The sequence below is a fragment of the Trematomus bernacchii genome, unplaced genomic scaffold, assembly GCF_902827165.1.
Source record: "Trematomus bernacchii unplaced genomic scaffold, fTreBer1.1, whole genome shotgun sequence".
Lineage (NCBI taxonomy): Eukaryota > Metazoa > Chordata > Actinopteri > Perciformes > Nototheniidae > Trematomus > Trematomus bernacchii.
The window spans coordinates 14,179,208-14,194,992 of NW_022987720.1; the positions used below are offsets into that span (position 1 = coordinate 14,179,208).

The 15,785-nt window shown below is 39.4% G+C and overlaps 2 protein-coding genes across 2 annotated transcripts; both read left to right on the plus strand.

Annotated features, from left to right (window-relative positions):
• Window positions 1-417: 417 nt before the first annotated feature.
• On the plus strand, window positions 418-7,949 carry nmt1a (N-myristoyltransferase 1a). Its single transcript, XM_034143795.1, has 12 exons — window positions 418-575; window positions 2,820-2,925; window positions 3,268-3,412; window positions 3,521-3,639; window positions 3,828-3,919; window positions 4,117-4,233; window positions 4,617-4,787; window positions 4,870-4,978; window positions 5,074-5,244; window positions 5,717-5,881; window positions 5,974-6,111; window positions 6,381-7,949. Exons 1-12 carry the CDS (start codon window positions 472-474, stop codon window positions 6,399-6,401), a joined length of 1,458 nt encoding a protein of 485 aa, XP_033999686.1. The 5' UTR covers window positions 418-471; the 3' UTR covers window positions 6,402-7,949.
• An 855-nt stretch (window positions 7,950-8,804) lies between these two features.
• Window positions 8,805-15,287, plus strand: retsat (retinol saturase (all-trans-retinol 13,14-reductase)). The gene is made up of 11 exons (XM_034143538.1): window positions 8,805-9,067; window positions 9,558-9,740; window positions 9,885-10,126; window positions 11,010-11,211; window positions 11,298-11,495; window positions 11,589-11,708; window positions 12,859-12,997; window positions 13,383-13,492; window positions 13,884-14,053; window positions 14,257-14,416; window positions 14,519-15,287. Exons 1-11 carry the CDS (start codon window positions 8,908-8,910, stop codon window positions 14,659-14,661), a joined length of 1,827 nt encoding a protein of 608 aa, XP_033999429.1. The 5' UTR covers window positions 8,805-8,907; the 3' UTR covers window positions 14,662-15,287.
• Window positions 15,288-15,785: the final 498 nt, after the last annotated feature.

Here is a 15,785-nt window from a genome sequence, read left to right on the forward strand (position 1 = left end):
ATTATAAACTCTTAGATGTTTTTCTTCTCTTTATTGCAAAAAAGTGCAAAAACAAACACTAGACTTACAGTATTTACGACGGGTTAAGGGGTACATTTGATATTATAAAAGTTATATCATGAAAAATAAAATGTTTAAGTTGAGGGGTTTGTATAGTGCTAAATAGTTGGCATGTTTTTTTTCGTCACATGTTTTTTTTATGAATTACTCATTACACATTGTTTTCTTCTTCTGTGTATTCATTTAGAATTCATTTCGTTTTGTTTTTTTCCCCTAAGATAATAAAACGTGAACACTTATTTTCCAAAGGGGAGATCTAAACCTGTGCATGTGTTTATTACAGGCTCTTATACAAAACAGCCACTAGAAGACAACAGTGAAGACGTTTCCATCAGCGCCCTCAGCCAATAGAATCAGAGGAGCTTTAAAGCCGTCGAGGGCACGCGGTGGCTCCTCACTTCCTGGTCGAAGATGGCGGATGAGAATGAGACAGCACCGATGTCGGAGAAAGAAGATGTAGAGGACCACGGACACTGTAGCGACTGTGAAAATGAAGAGCACCACTCAGACGATGGGTAAGGAGGCAGGCTTTGCAGCAAAGCGGTGTAAAATATGTCACGTCGCTGAACACTTTATCAAAGCAAGAACAAACTTAAAAGCCTCGGCGAGCTGTCGGCATAGACAGCCATCGTTGGAGGTTGTCCGGTCCATTTGCCTGTATCCTATTGGTTAGAAACACCGTTTGTTTGCCCGTTCTCTATTGTGATTGGTCGAGAGTGCGTTCTATCCTTCGTGTGGGCGGGCTTTAGCGTCGCTCACATAGCAAGGCGTAGTATGGGGGTAGCAAACTCAAAGTACGCCTAAAAGCTAGACATGTAATAAACAGTATACGATATTTGACTTTTATAACTTACAGAAAAGGCCAATCAGTTTTATTTAGTGGACAGGGGGATGTATTATTCCCACCTACTGATTGCGTGCAGCCTTTTACTGGTGCAATTCATGGCAACCCCAGTTGACATTAGCAAGTTAGCTTGCATGCTAATATAGCTGTCAAACGTCCTATTGTCTTGTAAGGGGATCTGGGTGCACACAGTGGTATAATCAAAAGTGAAACAAGCAAAACGTGCATGTAACGCATGCTACTTGATCGTACAATCCCTCCGTTCGGAGTTTTTGATCTGGGGAGTCAGAATGGCTTTTGATTCACACATATTAAACATCCTAAATCACTCTAGCTCTCTTGTTGAAAACATGCTTGAATACAAATAATGTTTTCGTCATTGGCTTGTGTTAATGACGTTTAGCAAGCGGTGTGACCAAACTAAAAGGACTGAAGAATTAGCTTGCAAATATTAAGGCGTGTCCTGATTACGTTAAATGCGTTTTCTGCAAATGATAAAACAGTGTTGCTCTTATGCAGTGGTTCCCAGGCTTTGTGGCTTGTGACCTCGTCAAAAAACTACGCGTTATGGCCTAATTGTGAGCTGTTTGACTTCAATCTGAAAGCCTCCAATATTTCACAATAAAGCAAAAAGCTGATGAATGTGAATAAAACACAATTTTGTGTATCAAAAGGAAATATGTTGCTACCCTACCTACCACTGCTTTAAGGGTAAAGTGATGACCCTATTTATTAATTGAATTGAAGCTAATGTGAGCTTCACAGTTGCTCTTTTTGAGCAGCATATGCCTCACTCTCAACACGCACAGAAACAAAGAATGGTTCTGGCTATTGGCTGGTCTTCTCTGTTCAAATGGAAGCCTGTGGAACAAACTATTGAATGTTTTGTTGTCCATTGTCACTGGACCTCTTGTACATACATATATACACAAGCACATATACCATACACTCTTCTTCCAGAGGTCATGTGATTCACCATCTGTGCTGGTGTTACAAATACAGGCCAATGCTTGGCCTCTCTCCTCTCTTGGACACTAATGAGATTATCCTCTGTAAGTATGCGGTTTCTCTCAGGGCAGAAGTTGGGATAGCTGGGTGGGGGTGTGTGTCTCTACAGGTTTATGTCACACAGGCTGTGGGAGGGGGTTTATACTGTCAAATGCTTCATCCTGTACCAGCAAAGAAACAACTGATACAGGTGATGCAGAGGGACACATTGCAGAGGGACACATTCCAAATGTTTCTACCTTTTTATATGTTTGACCGTTTTTAGCTATTAGATCAGGGTGTGTTCTTGCTGAAAGACCATTGTAGATGATTAACTAATGGGGACTTTGTTCCACTACTGAAATAGGATGTTAGGAATATGTAGCAGTGAAAATATTTTTCTTGCTTTTGGACTTTATTGTCTAGGATTCATGTACTTATAGCTACCCTACATGTACGCTTGGGTCACTTGAACGTGACATATTATGCAGATTTTTAGGTTTGTTATTTTATTTTAAATGTTTTTCAAATTCCTGTATTAACCTTCAATCTAAAATGCTCTGTCTTTTTAAGCCTCCCTCCTGTAAATCCCTGTCTGCTCAGATTGGCTTGTGAGAAAGACTTGCGAAGATAGTTTTCAAGCCTTCTCAAGATGGGTTGCGGTATATTCCAATGAGCCTGCATGTGAAATATAGGAAGGGGAGACAAAGTTGAGAGGCCTGTTGAATCCCTTGCTTTTAGAATTTGGATTCAGCACACAATATGAACCCATTGACGACTGAAACTTCTCCATTTTACCTTTTTGTGGTCAAATGTGGTCACTTTGACCTTTTTTGTGGTTTTATCAAATATATATACAATTCTACTTTATGAGGACCTGGCTTTTCTCTCAATAATGATATTTATATGTTCTATTTCTATCCTTCAGTGACAGAGGTTTGGGTGACGACACTGGGGCTAAGAAGAAGAAAAAGAAGCAGAAAAAGAAGAAGAAATCTGGTGCCACAGAAGCAGTCCAGGACCCCCTTGCCAAGGCATGAATCTCTAACTTCTATGAAATACCGTGTTTTTAAATAAAAATAAATCAAATCTGGAAACTTCAGGTGTAATTACCCAAAGTTTGGAGTTCCTTTTCATCTACAAGGGTGGTTAAAGCACCCAGACATCCTGATATAGTTTCCTGTTACAGACTTTGCTATTTAGATGTTTGTACCCTTATAGCTCACAATGCAGCACTCTGAGTTGCATGCTTACATCCACATGATTAAACATTGTACATCTTATTTATCTTGGCCCTCGCATATCGCACCAAATGAAATAGAAATTAATAATTAATTTGGCTACATTAGCCCTTTAACACTGCAATTTCCAAACAGGTGAATTCCTTGCCAGCTGATAAGCTACAGGAGATCCAAAAGGCCATTGAACTGTTCTCTGTAGGCCAAGGTCCTGCCAAAACCATGGAGGAGGCAACTCGGAGGAGTTACCAGTTCTGGGACACGCAGCCGGTGCCCAAGCTAGGTATGACATCTGTCACAGCTGTCAGTTCTGCCCTTGGACTTAAAACCCATAACCACAGTATTATAGGTCACCGACCTTCATGTCAGAATCTGTTTTGTTTTCATTCAGGAGAGACCGTGACATCACATGGCTCCATTGAACCTGACAAGGACCACATTCGTGAGGAGTCCTATAGCCTCCCGCAGGGCTTCAGCTGGGACACCCTCGACCTGGGAGACGCCGGCGTGGTAAGAGAGTGTATAAACACACACTTTACAATGTTAAGTTTGGTACTGGTTATTATGTGGTAAAGGTTTGCTTGCCTTATGTATCGTTCAAATAATTTTATATTCTAATCAAATCGGTTTCTCGATTTTTCTTCATTACTCTCCTGTGTCTAACTTAATGTCTGCTTTTGTCCCTTCTGTAAAACCAGCTCAAGGAGCTTTACACCCTTCTCAACGAGAACTATGTTGAAGATGATGACAACATGTTCCGGTTCGACTACTCCCCTGAGTTCCTGCTCTGGTATTTTTCTTAAAAGTTGTTTTTCTTCTTATTTACACTTTACAAGTATGTGTAGAGCTAAGGACTTACCAATATGATATATCACATGGTAATACATCTATGATAAATATATGGATAAGGCTCTATATTATTTCTACATAAGGAATTACATTATATTATGGTAATGTGTGTGTAAAAATGACTTTTCTCTTTCTCAGGGCCCTGCGGCCCCCCGGCTGGTTGCCCCAGTGGCATTGTGGGGTCAGGGTTAACTCCAACCAGAAGCTGGTAGGCTTCATCAGTGCCATTCCGGCTAACATCTCTATCTATGACATGTAAGTGGATTGAATTAAATGCGTTGATCTCAGGAAATCTTCTGTTCTTACTCCAAAATACATACACTTAATGACCAGTTTATTAGGTAAACGTGTGCAATCTAATGCACTCCACTGAACTATTCTGCCCTTTCAACTGTTATAAAGCCTATACTTTTCAGTTTGTCAAACTGTCTTGGGTCTTATTTGAATCATATTTTCAGAATTGTGGTTAGTTGTTTTGCACTGGTATATTTAGAAGCTTTTGTTATATTCTGTCTTATCGAATTCTAATATAAAAAGTATTTAATTATATCAAATCAATGCCCCTTTTATAAATGTACTGTCATTTTTTTTGTTTTAATGTGTTGCCCACATAATTAACTATTTTCCTTGATCCTTAGTGAGAAGAAAATGGTTGAGATAAATTTCCTCTGCGTCCACAAGAAGCTTCGCTCCAAACGAGTCGCTCCAGTTCTGATCAGAGAGATCACCAGACGGGTCAACCTGCAGGGAATCTTTCAGGCTGTTTACACTGCTGGAGTGGTCCTGCCCAAACCTGTGGGCACATGCAGGTGGGCCTGACAGAAAACCCCCATACTCTTCTAAATCTGCTTTTGCTGGGCCTGAGTACTCACAAATCTTCTCTTCTCACAGGTACTGGCATCGCTCTTTGAACCCACGCAAACTAATCGAGGTGAAGTTCTCCCACTTGAGCAGGAACATGACCATGCAGCGCACCATGAAGTTGTACCGTCTGCCGGAGGTTTGTGAAAAAACACGCATATTTGCGAAACACAAATACACCACATTGCCTTGCCACGCCTTAATTCTGAGACTCCCTTGTCTTCTCTCCTTCAGGCTCCTAAGACTCCAGGTCTGCGGGTGATGACCAAGAAGGATGTGCCATTGGTGCATCGCCTCCTCCGTGGGTACCTGAACCAGTTCAACCTGGTGCCCGCCATGACACCGGAAGAGGTGGAACACTGGCTACTTCCCAGGGAGAATATTATCGACACTTACCTGGTGGAGGTAAAAAGAAAATTCCAAATATTTTTAACAGTTAAATCTTCTAATGATTCTGTCTTAAAAGAATACTTCACCCACAAAATGATCAAATGTTTGCATTGAGTCCTTGGTTTTCTTGTATGAAAGAAACAAAAAAAATGAAGAAAAGTCTTTAAGAATTCATGCAAATGGGCTGGATTTAACAACACGTGCATTTCTGCTTAATCCTTTAACTGGCGCCAATGCAGACCTGCAACTGTTTATGCAAAGTGTTGTAAAGGGTAATGTATTAGAAAAGAAATTATTTTTCAGAACTTGCGAGCATGCCTGGTTATACTGCACGAGTCATGTGTGTGTTTATATATATATATGGATGTTTTGCTTTTAACATTTACAAATGGTGATTTTGTGGGTGAATTATTCTTTATAAAAACATAATTTAGTTTAGTTTTTACACTGAGAAACGTTATTAAAAAGAATATTGTTCCCTTCACAGAATGATGGCAAAGTAACGGATTTCCTAAGTTTCTACACACTGCCCTCTACCATTATGAACCACCCTGTGCACCGCAGTCTAAAGGCAGCATACTCCTTCTACAACGTGCACACCACCACCCCCATGCTCGACCTGATGTCTGACGCCCTCATCCTAGCCAAATCGGTGTGTTCCTCTCTAACCAATGTGTCTGTTTTCTGAAATGTTTATTCTCAGCGAACTTTTGGGTTTTTATTGCTTCTCATCTCATTATACAGAAAGGGTTTGACGTCTTCAATGCACTGGATCTAATGGAAAACAAGACTTTCTTGGAGAAGCTTAAGTTCGGCATCGGTGATGGAAATCTACAGTATTATCTGTACAATTGGAAGTGTCCCAGCATGGGCTCAGAAAAGGTACATGTCCCAGGTCAACTTTTATTTTCTCATTTTATAGTGGCATTTTGAAAACCCGGTATCTGAGCGTCTTGAAAAGTCTGTGAACACATTTAATTTTTTTTTTTCTCTACCAAAGGCTTAGAATAGATTGCATTTTTCAATTTAATATACACAAGTCTCAATCTTCTTTCTTACTTGTTCGTTACAAAACGTTTAAATCATTTTCAGTGCTTGGATCTTCAATCTTCAACTGTTCTCCTAATGGCTGACGTTTTTTTTTTTCTCAGGTTGGGTTGGTACTGCAGTGACGTCCCTTTATGCCATACACAAGTGTCACCAACAGGCCAGGAGACAGCACCATCACACTCACCACCTGACGGATGGACTGATGACTTCCTGCTTCAGGAAAGGAAACCCCCACCGCCCATTTTTACTTTTTGACCTTTTGAACTATGACCTGCACTACCGCTGCCAGGCAGGAAGGCTGGGAGAGTTTACTGCTCTTCCTCCTCCCTCGATCACATAGACCTTAAGCCATTGTTACCATCCCAAACAACTGTATTTCATCTGATAGCTGTCTTGTACCAAACATATAGGAACAGTTTGCATGGTGTATGGCATACCTACAAAATGTAATACAGGTAAATAATACCAAACTTTACTGCAGATTATGCCCTAACACATGCAGACTAGAACATACTTGTTTTGTTTTATTCCTTAATGTTGGAAGTGCTTTTTGCAATTAAAACAAATCTGTCATTCTTAAGTTTTAGAGATAAAGAAAAATCAAAATGATCAAAAAATATTTTAAAGAGAAAAAGGGTCAAAAGGGTGAGGTAATAAATACCAAAAGTGGAAACCAGGTGCTGGCTTCTTTTAAGATTTCTCTTGTCATGTTTGGCACGTGTCTTTTTGGATTTTTCTTATCAAACCTTTTGTCTTACCAATCGTCATGGAGAAGATGTGTATGCCTTCTGGAGTTTTTAATCATCTGTTTAAATAAATTGACCCTGCTCCCCAGCTTACTGCACTAACACAAGGCCTGACACACAGCTTGATAACAGTGGACCACCTCAGTTGGAAGGAGATGAGAGGTTGATGCGATTCTGAGGTGGGGGTTACACAACACAACACATTTATCAATAGGGATCAGATTTGTAAGAATACTTGCAAAGGTCATAAAGAGCTTAGGTCAAAATGGAGAGTGCTTGAGTGTTTTGCTGGACTTGGAGCTCATTCTGTAATTTGCCTGAGGAAATCATACAAAGTCTTATAAATATTAATATAACAAAATACAATGTACCCACAAGAAAACTGAAAGATGTGGCAACAAGTTTTAATACACAAAGCACTAACTGTGTATGTCTTGACTGCATAGGGAAATAATCTTGGTTTAATTTTGTGTCATTGATGACATAAAGTCACTAATATTATGCTCCTATGAGCTTAATTCAGTGAAAGAAAAAGAAAATAGACACAATATGAACTATGAGCACAGCAAGTAGCATTTCACCTCAAAACAGTATCTGGAGCTCTACACTAATCATGCAGATGACATCAAATCAAATGAAAAGGTGTGTTTCTCATAAATTGCCACCTGAGAGGATTCAGAGTGCATGTTGAAACTGGTCCTGTGAAAGGCCGTCTGGACTCCAGGACATTGTGCAGAGTGGGTGATGATTGCTGGGGAAATGCCCCTCTTCAAAGTGTTTCTTATGTAAAATGTTGGTCGAACTTGGAAAAATATGTAAACAAATAATGGGTCTTGTGGTGTAATGATGCAGAAAAAAAAGAATGTGAAGAAGCAGATTTCTTTTTTTGAGCAAAGAAATAAAATCAAGAAATTGCTTAAAGTCGCTTCTTCGTCAAAGATCAGTTTACAAGTTTACACAGCAAACTAAACTCTTGTCAAGTTACGTTAAGGCATTACAAAAAAGACTAGCCTACCTCAAGTTCCTTTTTCTAGCTTTAAGTGAATGTCGGGTTACGATGTTTTTTTTTTTTTGTAAAACCACTGACCGTGGCCAACAATGAGCAAGTGATATTTAGTGCTTTACTTTTCTTTACTTTTGATTCAACTGATAACCTTCATTTTTAATTTAATCATACATTTTACATGGTGTTTAACAGGTGTGCAACATGGGGTATTCTTAATCAGATTCATGACTCAATGGGTAAAAAACCTATATGAAAAACACGTCAAATACGTATTTCTGGTTTCCTGTGCTGTATTTACAGTAGGCCTATTACTATTTATACTATTATATAATACTACATTTTATCTTTACAGCACTATTTAAACGAGAAATATTAATTGGTTTCTGCGATTTTATGAAAGTGTAGAAATAAAATAAAAATGTAACTCAACAAATGTATATGAAAAAAAAATTAACAAATAAAACACAAAAAAACGTGAATTGTAAAAATGAAATAGGTACACGGCATTAAATGTATTAAGGAAGATAATTCGTAGTGCTATCTTTTTTTATAGTTTTTTTATATATAAATAAGAATGTTTTTTGTTTATGTTCATTTCTTTGCACAAGTTACTCTGGGGTCAAGCTTTGTTACGCATTATGTAACACAGTTGAGGCACACAGGTCGTCTCGCTTTTCCTTTAAAACGAGGAGTCGCTCTCACACAGCACTGCACGTTGATTGGTTGAATCTGCCTGACGTGTCCCAAAGAAAGGCTCTCATTGTCCAGAATCATGTCGCATGTCCTGTCACTCAAGCAGGCCGTATTTACACCTTGATTTACACGCGTGAACGCGGAACTGAACGCCCGCTGGATAGTGTTACACCAACCGGCACGATGTTGCTTAGTGTTGTGATTATTTGTGTAGCTTTAGTCATATTTGTATTAAAGTATGTCTTCGGCAGCTCCGGGCCTAACCCCTTTGAGAAGGACACTCGTGAACCGGTGAAAAAGATGGTTCACGACAGGAAAGAGAAGAATAAAGTGCTGAAGCAGGGTGAGTAGGCTACAACACTGCCAAGGTCGTTTCACAGTATGTTCATAAAGTTTGTAGTTGAAAAAAACTGACGTGAAGTTCTTCTATAAACTGTTTAAAGTAATATGTTTTCTGTGTTTCTGTCCTCGACTCTGCAGGGCAATGTTACTGAGAATAGAGAATGTGGTTGTGCAGGAATGAACATTTGTGGCAACATGCTTATTGGGAATTTTACTATAGACTTGACACAATCAGTTGTCATTCAGTATTTTATACGATGAAATTCAGTTTTCCACTCAATTTAGCATTGGCAACACTTTGCTGCTTCCTTTTAGAGATTATGTCAACCAGGGCCGTCCCTGGCCAACTTGAGGCCGTCCCTGGCCAACTTGAGGCCCCACGCAAAGTTATATGATGAGGCCCTCTGTTTCGACGGGGGCCGTGCCGTGCCGTTCTCCTCTGAAATTCCTCAGATCTTTTGGTTATTTTACCATTTGTGCAACTTCTTTAGGATTTTTGGCCAGTAAAGTACCTGAAAACCTGGATGCGGTCATCATCGGCAGTGGGATTGGTGGGCTTGGGCTTGCAGTGCTGATGGCCAAAGTTGGAAAGAAGGTCCTGGTGCTGGAGCAGCATGACCGGTCTGGAGGATGCTGCCACACGTTCACTGAGAAGGGCTTTGAGTTTGATGTTGGTGAGAACAATGGCTGCTCTTCTAAAATCTCACACCTTAAAAAAAATGGATAGTTGAGCACATTTATAAGATGAGGGGATAATTTTCTGTATATTGCAAAACTCAAAGTTTAACTTTCATTGTTCTCTGCTCTTCCTCCCGCAGGAATCCACTACATCGGGGACCTGCAGGAACACAAGCCGTTCCGCTGCATGCTGGACAACATGACTGATGGACAGCTGCAGTGGGAGCCTCTTGACAACCCTTATGATCAGGTCGTGCTGGGACCTCCAGAGAACCGCCGCAGGTATCCCATCTACAGTGGCAGGACCCGCTTCCCAGAGGAGCTGAAAAAGTGCTTCCCTGGAGAGGAGAAGGCCATCGACGATTACATCAAACTGTGCAAGGTTTGTTTTGCTTTACAGTTTGTCATTGGGTGGTTTAAAGTAAGACTACAGAATATTGACTACATGCAGATGCAATACAACAACTTGTTCCAGATATAGACATTTAGAGTCAAATATCTTTCAGTGATATTCTAGCCATTTCAATGCCTTTTCCCCCAGTGAACTTGTGATTATAAACTGTACTTTAACACAAAGAGGCTTCATTATCAAGTTTTATATTGGTGTTATCACTGATATTTTTCAGGGGCTCAAGGGTTAGTAAATCAAAGGTCAGAGTAACTCTCTGAGATATTGCAGACTGAGTTGCAACAGTGTTTTGCTTTGCCAGACAGAGGCTTGTCACTTTCTTTATCTTATCTGTCAATTTTGTACAACTTTTTACTTCTTCTTATGCTTGGCCCGCAAGCAACAGCCATAGCCTGGAAAATGTTTTCGGGTTTGTAATAGAAATTCTTTAAAATCTTTGGCACAAATGTACTCCATGGTAAAGGTCACTGTGACCTCCCACGTTTTTGGACACTACACAATAACCAACTTTGTGATGTGTTTTGGTCAGACTAAAAGGTCCATTCTAACCATTTTCACACAACAAAATACATACAGTGTATATAAATTGTATTTTCTTAACTTCTTGTCTGATTGGTTTGATTTTTTTTTTGTTTTGTTAAATGTCTTGTGCTTGTCTTTTCTTCTAAAATCCCATGTTGGAAATAAGAATTTTTAATCTAACATGTTTTCCTTTGGACACTTTAGTTTTTGTCTGAATAACCATTAATGCAATCAATCAATCAATCATATAGAAACAGACTATTATGATTGCACTCGCGTATAATTGTGTGTCAGTCCAGCCCTCATCTGTGTGTCTTGTGTGTTCTGTCTTCAGAAAGTTGGGCGGGGCATTTGGCTCCTCGCCATGTTGAAGATCTGCCCCGCCTTCCTGGCAAAGTTCCTGGTCTACACCGGTCTGACCAAACGTCTGTCTTACTTCTTCAAAATGGCCTCCCGCAGCGTGACAGAAGTAGTCAATGAACTGACAGAGAATGAGGATCTCAAGGCCGTCTTCACCTACATCTATGGCACCTATGGTAGGCCAAGCCACAGTCCTAATGGCTTAATAGATGTATTCTTTAGTATTCTGCTTATCGCCTTTGTTTATTTCTCTGACCTGCAGGTAACATGCCAAAAGATACCAGTTTCTCTATGCACAGCCTGCTGGTGACTCACTACCTGAACGGTGCCTGGTACCCAAAAGGCGGAGCCAGTGAAATTGCCTACCACATGATCCCCATCATTGAGAAGGCTGGTGGTGCGGTTCTAGTCCGAGCTCCAGTCAACCGCATCCTGTTCAATGACGCCAAGGAGGCTTATGGTGGGTGTGATTTCCTCAGTGTTTCAATACATAATCCCAGCACGCAGCTCCAGCTGATCAGAGATTCACTGCTGTTTTTTTTCATGCTTTTAGGTGTGAGCGTCATGAAAGGCCAGGAGGAAATACATATCCGCGCCCCCATGGTCATCTCTAATGCTGGCATCTTCAACACCTACGAGAAGCTGCTGCCCAAAGAGCTCCAGGCCATGCCAGGTAGGGAATACATGCTTCAACTAATGATTATTTTCAGTTTCTACTTAACATTTATTCATTAACAATGATTGTTTTATTATCAGTTAATCCTTTAGTCTAGAAAATGCCAAGGTGACAACATCAATATATACTTTCTTTTTTTGGTCTGCCAAAAATCCCAAATGACTCAATTCAAATGACATAAAACCGAGAATAGCAGCACATCTTACGAGAGACTGGAGTTTGTTTCCATGATGGATAAGTTGAGCAATAATTTCAGTGTGAGCTGCAAAAGGTATGGTTCAGTTTTCTCCCTTTACTCAATGACTCGCGGCTTGTTTCCACCTAGCTCTGTGCATGTAAGTCAAGCGTAAGGTAATTCATTCTTAAACATTTACCATTTTTATATATTTTTTTCGGAGTTTGCAAAGTACGGTGAGATTTGTTTCATTTTGCAGCTGATTTCAGACCGTCTGTATGATCTGTATGCTGTTGTGGAACGTGTTAATTAGCCATCAAGTTATTAAATTTAATTTAATCAATTGCTTATGTTATCCAAATTGTGTAATTGATCATTTAAAATAAGCTAGTCCAGCTAGTTTACATATAGTAAATTAAAAAATGTATGGTTAGCTACACCACTGATTTTGAAGTTGAATAAAAGTAGGAGAATTCCTTATTACATTCATATAGTACATTCATTGCACTATTGGACCTATTACTGTCTCGGCAATGCTCCTGGAGCGTATCCTATAATATCGGACAGCAAAAATCACATAAAATAAATTGTTTTCCCATCCCTGCAATGGCGTTTTTCTCCATCAGTAAAAAATAAGCATTTCCCTGCTTAGGGCACTTTGTTCCTACTGGCTCAAAATTGTATGGAAACAATCCTTCCCACATATAGATAACATTTGTATGTTACTTATCTCTGAGCTGTTGATAAAGTTGTACTGTATGATGTGGATCTCCTATATATGCTTTAAAACCCTGCTCCTTATCTGTAGATATAACCTGCCAGCACCTTTTCTTTCTACAGTATACTGTAACCCACACAAGTTTATGTACTGTAACCTCACCTGCAGCATATCTACTCTGTGAACTTCATGATTAGATGCAAACTGCATTATTGTGCAATGTCAATTAAGTTTAATCTGATCCTTTCATCCAGCCATCCAACAGCAGCTGGGTATGATGAAGAACGGTGAAGGAGGCCTGAGTATTTTTCTGGGTCTTGAAGGAACTAAGGAGGATCTGGGCCTCAAGGCAGACAACTACTGGATCTTTACCGAGAACAATTTTGATGAACTGTATGTTGACTTTTGATTTTCATTATAATAATTTTGAGGAATAGCCAAACACAGACCTGGCAACTTAAAAGCTTCTATTTTATTTAGTTTGTAAGGACAGTATTTTATTTAGTTTTTGAAGTCATGGCAACTTTAACACAAACTGCATCTCAAAATCCCTAATTTATTTTTTCTAAAACTTCACATGGGCTTTGATTTTATGTAAAACACTGTCTGAAAGAAACATGAAGATATACTACACATGGAGATTTAAGTCACATACTTGTACTTTCTTTACTATTAGAAGATATCTTCATTTAGATATGTAAAGTAAGAACGGAATAGGTCTACTTCAGCTATTTTGTATCTGTGTGAATTCACCAGAACTACATCATTTCCTTTACAGGACGGAGACATATTTGAATGGAAAGAGGGAAGAATCAGCTAAAAGTGTACCACTTCTGTTTGTTGCGTCTCCATCGGCTAAAGATTCGACCTGGGAGGAAAGATCACCAGGTACAGAGGCTGTGATGCAGTGTGTCAGTCTTTCCGTTTTTACAGTGAAACTATGTTAATGCACGATTCAGAATGATTGATGTATAAAACAAAACATATCTTTAATCAGAACTTACTTATTGTTGTCTCATAGTGTCATTAAAACCAACACTAATCCATTTAGTTAAAAGAGCGATAAGATTTGTAAAATGTTTGGATTATTGCGAACGTATTGACACACTATTTATTAATTTCCAATGCTTTACAATTCTCTGGTATAGTTGATCTTAAACTGCACAGATAAAGTGCATAGGTTGTTTAAAATCAGAAGGGTCTAGTATGACTTAGGGGAATACACCCGCTTGAAAGAAAACTTTTATCTCAAATATTCTCATTTCTTTCATCACATTAGGGAAGTCCACCTTGAGTCTGGTCAGTTTTGCAAAGTACGAGTGGTTTGAGGAGTGGAAGGATGACAAAGTGAACAACAGAGCGCCTGAATACAAAGAGCTGAAACAGATATTCATTGACTCGATTCTGGAGGTGCTGATGGATATCTTCCCCAAGATAACCAGAGACAAGGTATTTTTTATGAATCTGTCCCTTTATATTATGGAGATTATTGCAAACGGTATTCTCTGTAGGCTTTCACTCTCTTTGGTACAGTATGCACTTCTACAATTTGTCTGCATTAAGTATTTTACTTTAAAGTATTATTTTTCCTAATTATAACACCACCATTGTCTGAAACTAGGAATTCATATGCCTGTTTTCTTTTGGTATAGATTGAGTACATCGACGCTGGCACTCCCATTACAAACACACACTACATCGGATCCCCCAAAGGTGAAATCTACGGAGCGGATCACGGCATCGCCCGATTCAGCCCTGAACTCAACGCTACAGTGCGACCTCAAACTCCTCTGAAGAACCTCTATCTGACAGGTGAGCCCATCCGTGCAGCACAGTATCATCAGAGGTCACCTGTAATTCCTCACAACACTTTACAGTATCATCCTAATGAGTTATTTACATTTTGTGTTGCAGGTCAGGATGTGTTTCTGTGTGGCTTTGCTGGCGCTCTTGCAGGAGCTCTCACCTGCGGCTCCGTCATTCTCAACCGCAACCTCCATCTAGATGCCATCTCTTTGGCAAAGAAAATTAAATATGCCAAATCGAAAGAAGATTAACTGCCTGAACGTATTCAGCTGAGTGCGGTTATACTGTAATTATTCAGTAACTGAGCTAACCCCTCACTCACAAAAAAAACGTTCGTTTTATGCGCCCTAGAAAAAAGACTTCCACATAACATTGAACAAATGAAAAAAAAGTGGAAAGATGAGTTTTCCAACCCGACAGATCAACACTTAGCTGTGCTAACACTTACAAAATATGCTTAGCCTACCTACATTAATTCATGTTTGAATACCTCCGTTTTGATAAATTGTGTGTGATGTAAGATTTGCAATGCTTCAACAGCCAACCTGCACTTATCAGAGCTAACAAGACCTCAATTCTTTATGCAAACCAAAGTTTGAAATCATAGCCTATGCAGCTTGTTGTGTAATATTTTAATCTAAACTGCCTTTTTAGATTGCTCTGAGTCTAAACACTGTGCCTGAGTTGTGATGGTTTTGCAGTTTGTAACACGTTTACAAAGCTTCTGTGGTATTTACTATTAATTTGTTGTGGTTTGGTCTTTGTTGTATTAATTTCTAAATCCATTATTTAAATATTTTGAAACCTGTCAATATTATTAGCAATTCACGTTCCTGCTAATAACAAATAAATGAACTACATATTTGTAAACGTCCCATTGACTACAAAGCGTGGTTATTGTCGTTGTCATAAAAAACCTGCCATACTGTTTTTTTCTGTTTATTATTTGGAAACCACCCTCCTCACAAACAGGACTTTTTAAGTGTATTTGTTATGAATGTGCAGTGAAGGTGAACGCAGCACTAGTTTACACTGACTTTGACAGCAGCAGGGATCACGTGTAGGAAGTGGCCTTAACAAAATGTACATTTTAAGCTATCTGATTGGGTGAATTTATAATAACGTTTCTAATGCTGCCTGCAGCAGATGTGCATCGACATTTCCCTGTAGGCGGCCACATGGAGGGGAGCGGTCAGCAGTCTGAGAAAAGGTAAAAGCAGCAGATATTGTACCAACAAGCGACATTAAAAGCTTGTTTGTATATCATTTATATTGTTTTTACTTGTGGTTCGCTGCTGTGGTGTCTATAAACATTTGACCTGCTAGCTAACTTGCAAACCTCACTTTTATTCAGAGACGAGTTAAGTTAGCTAGC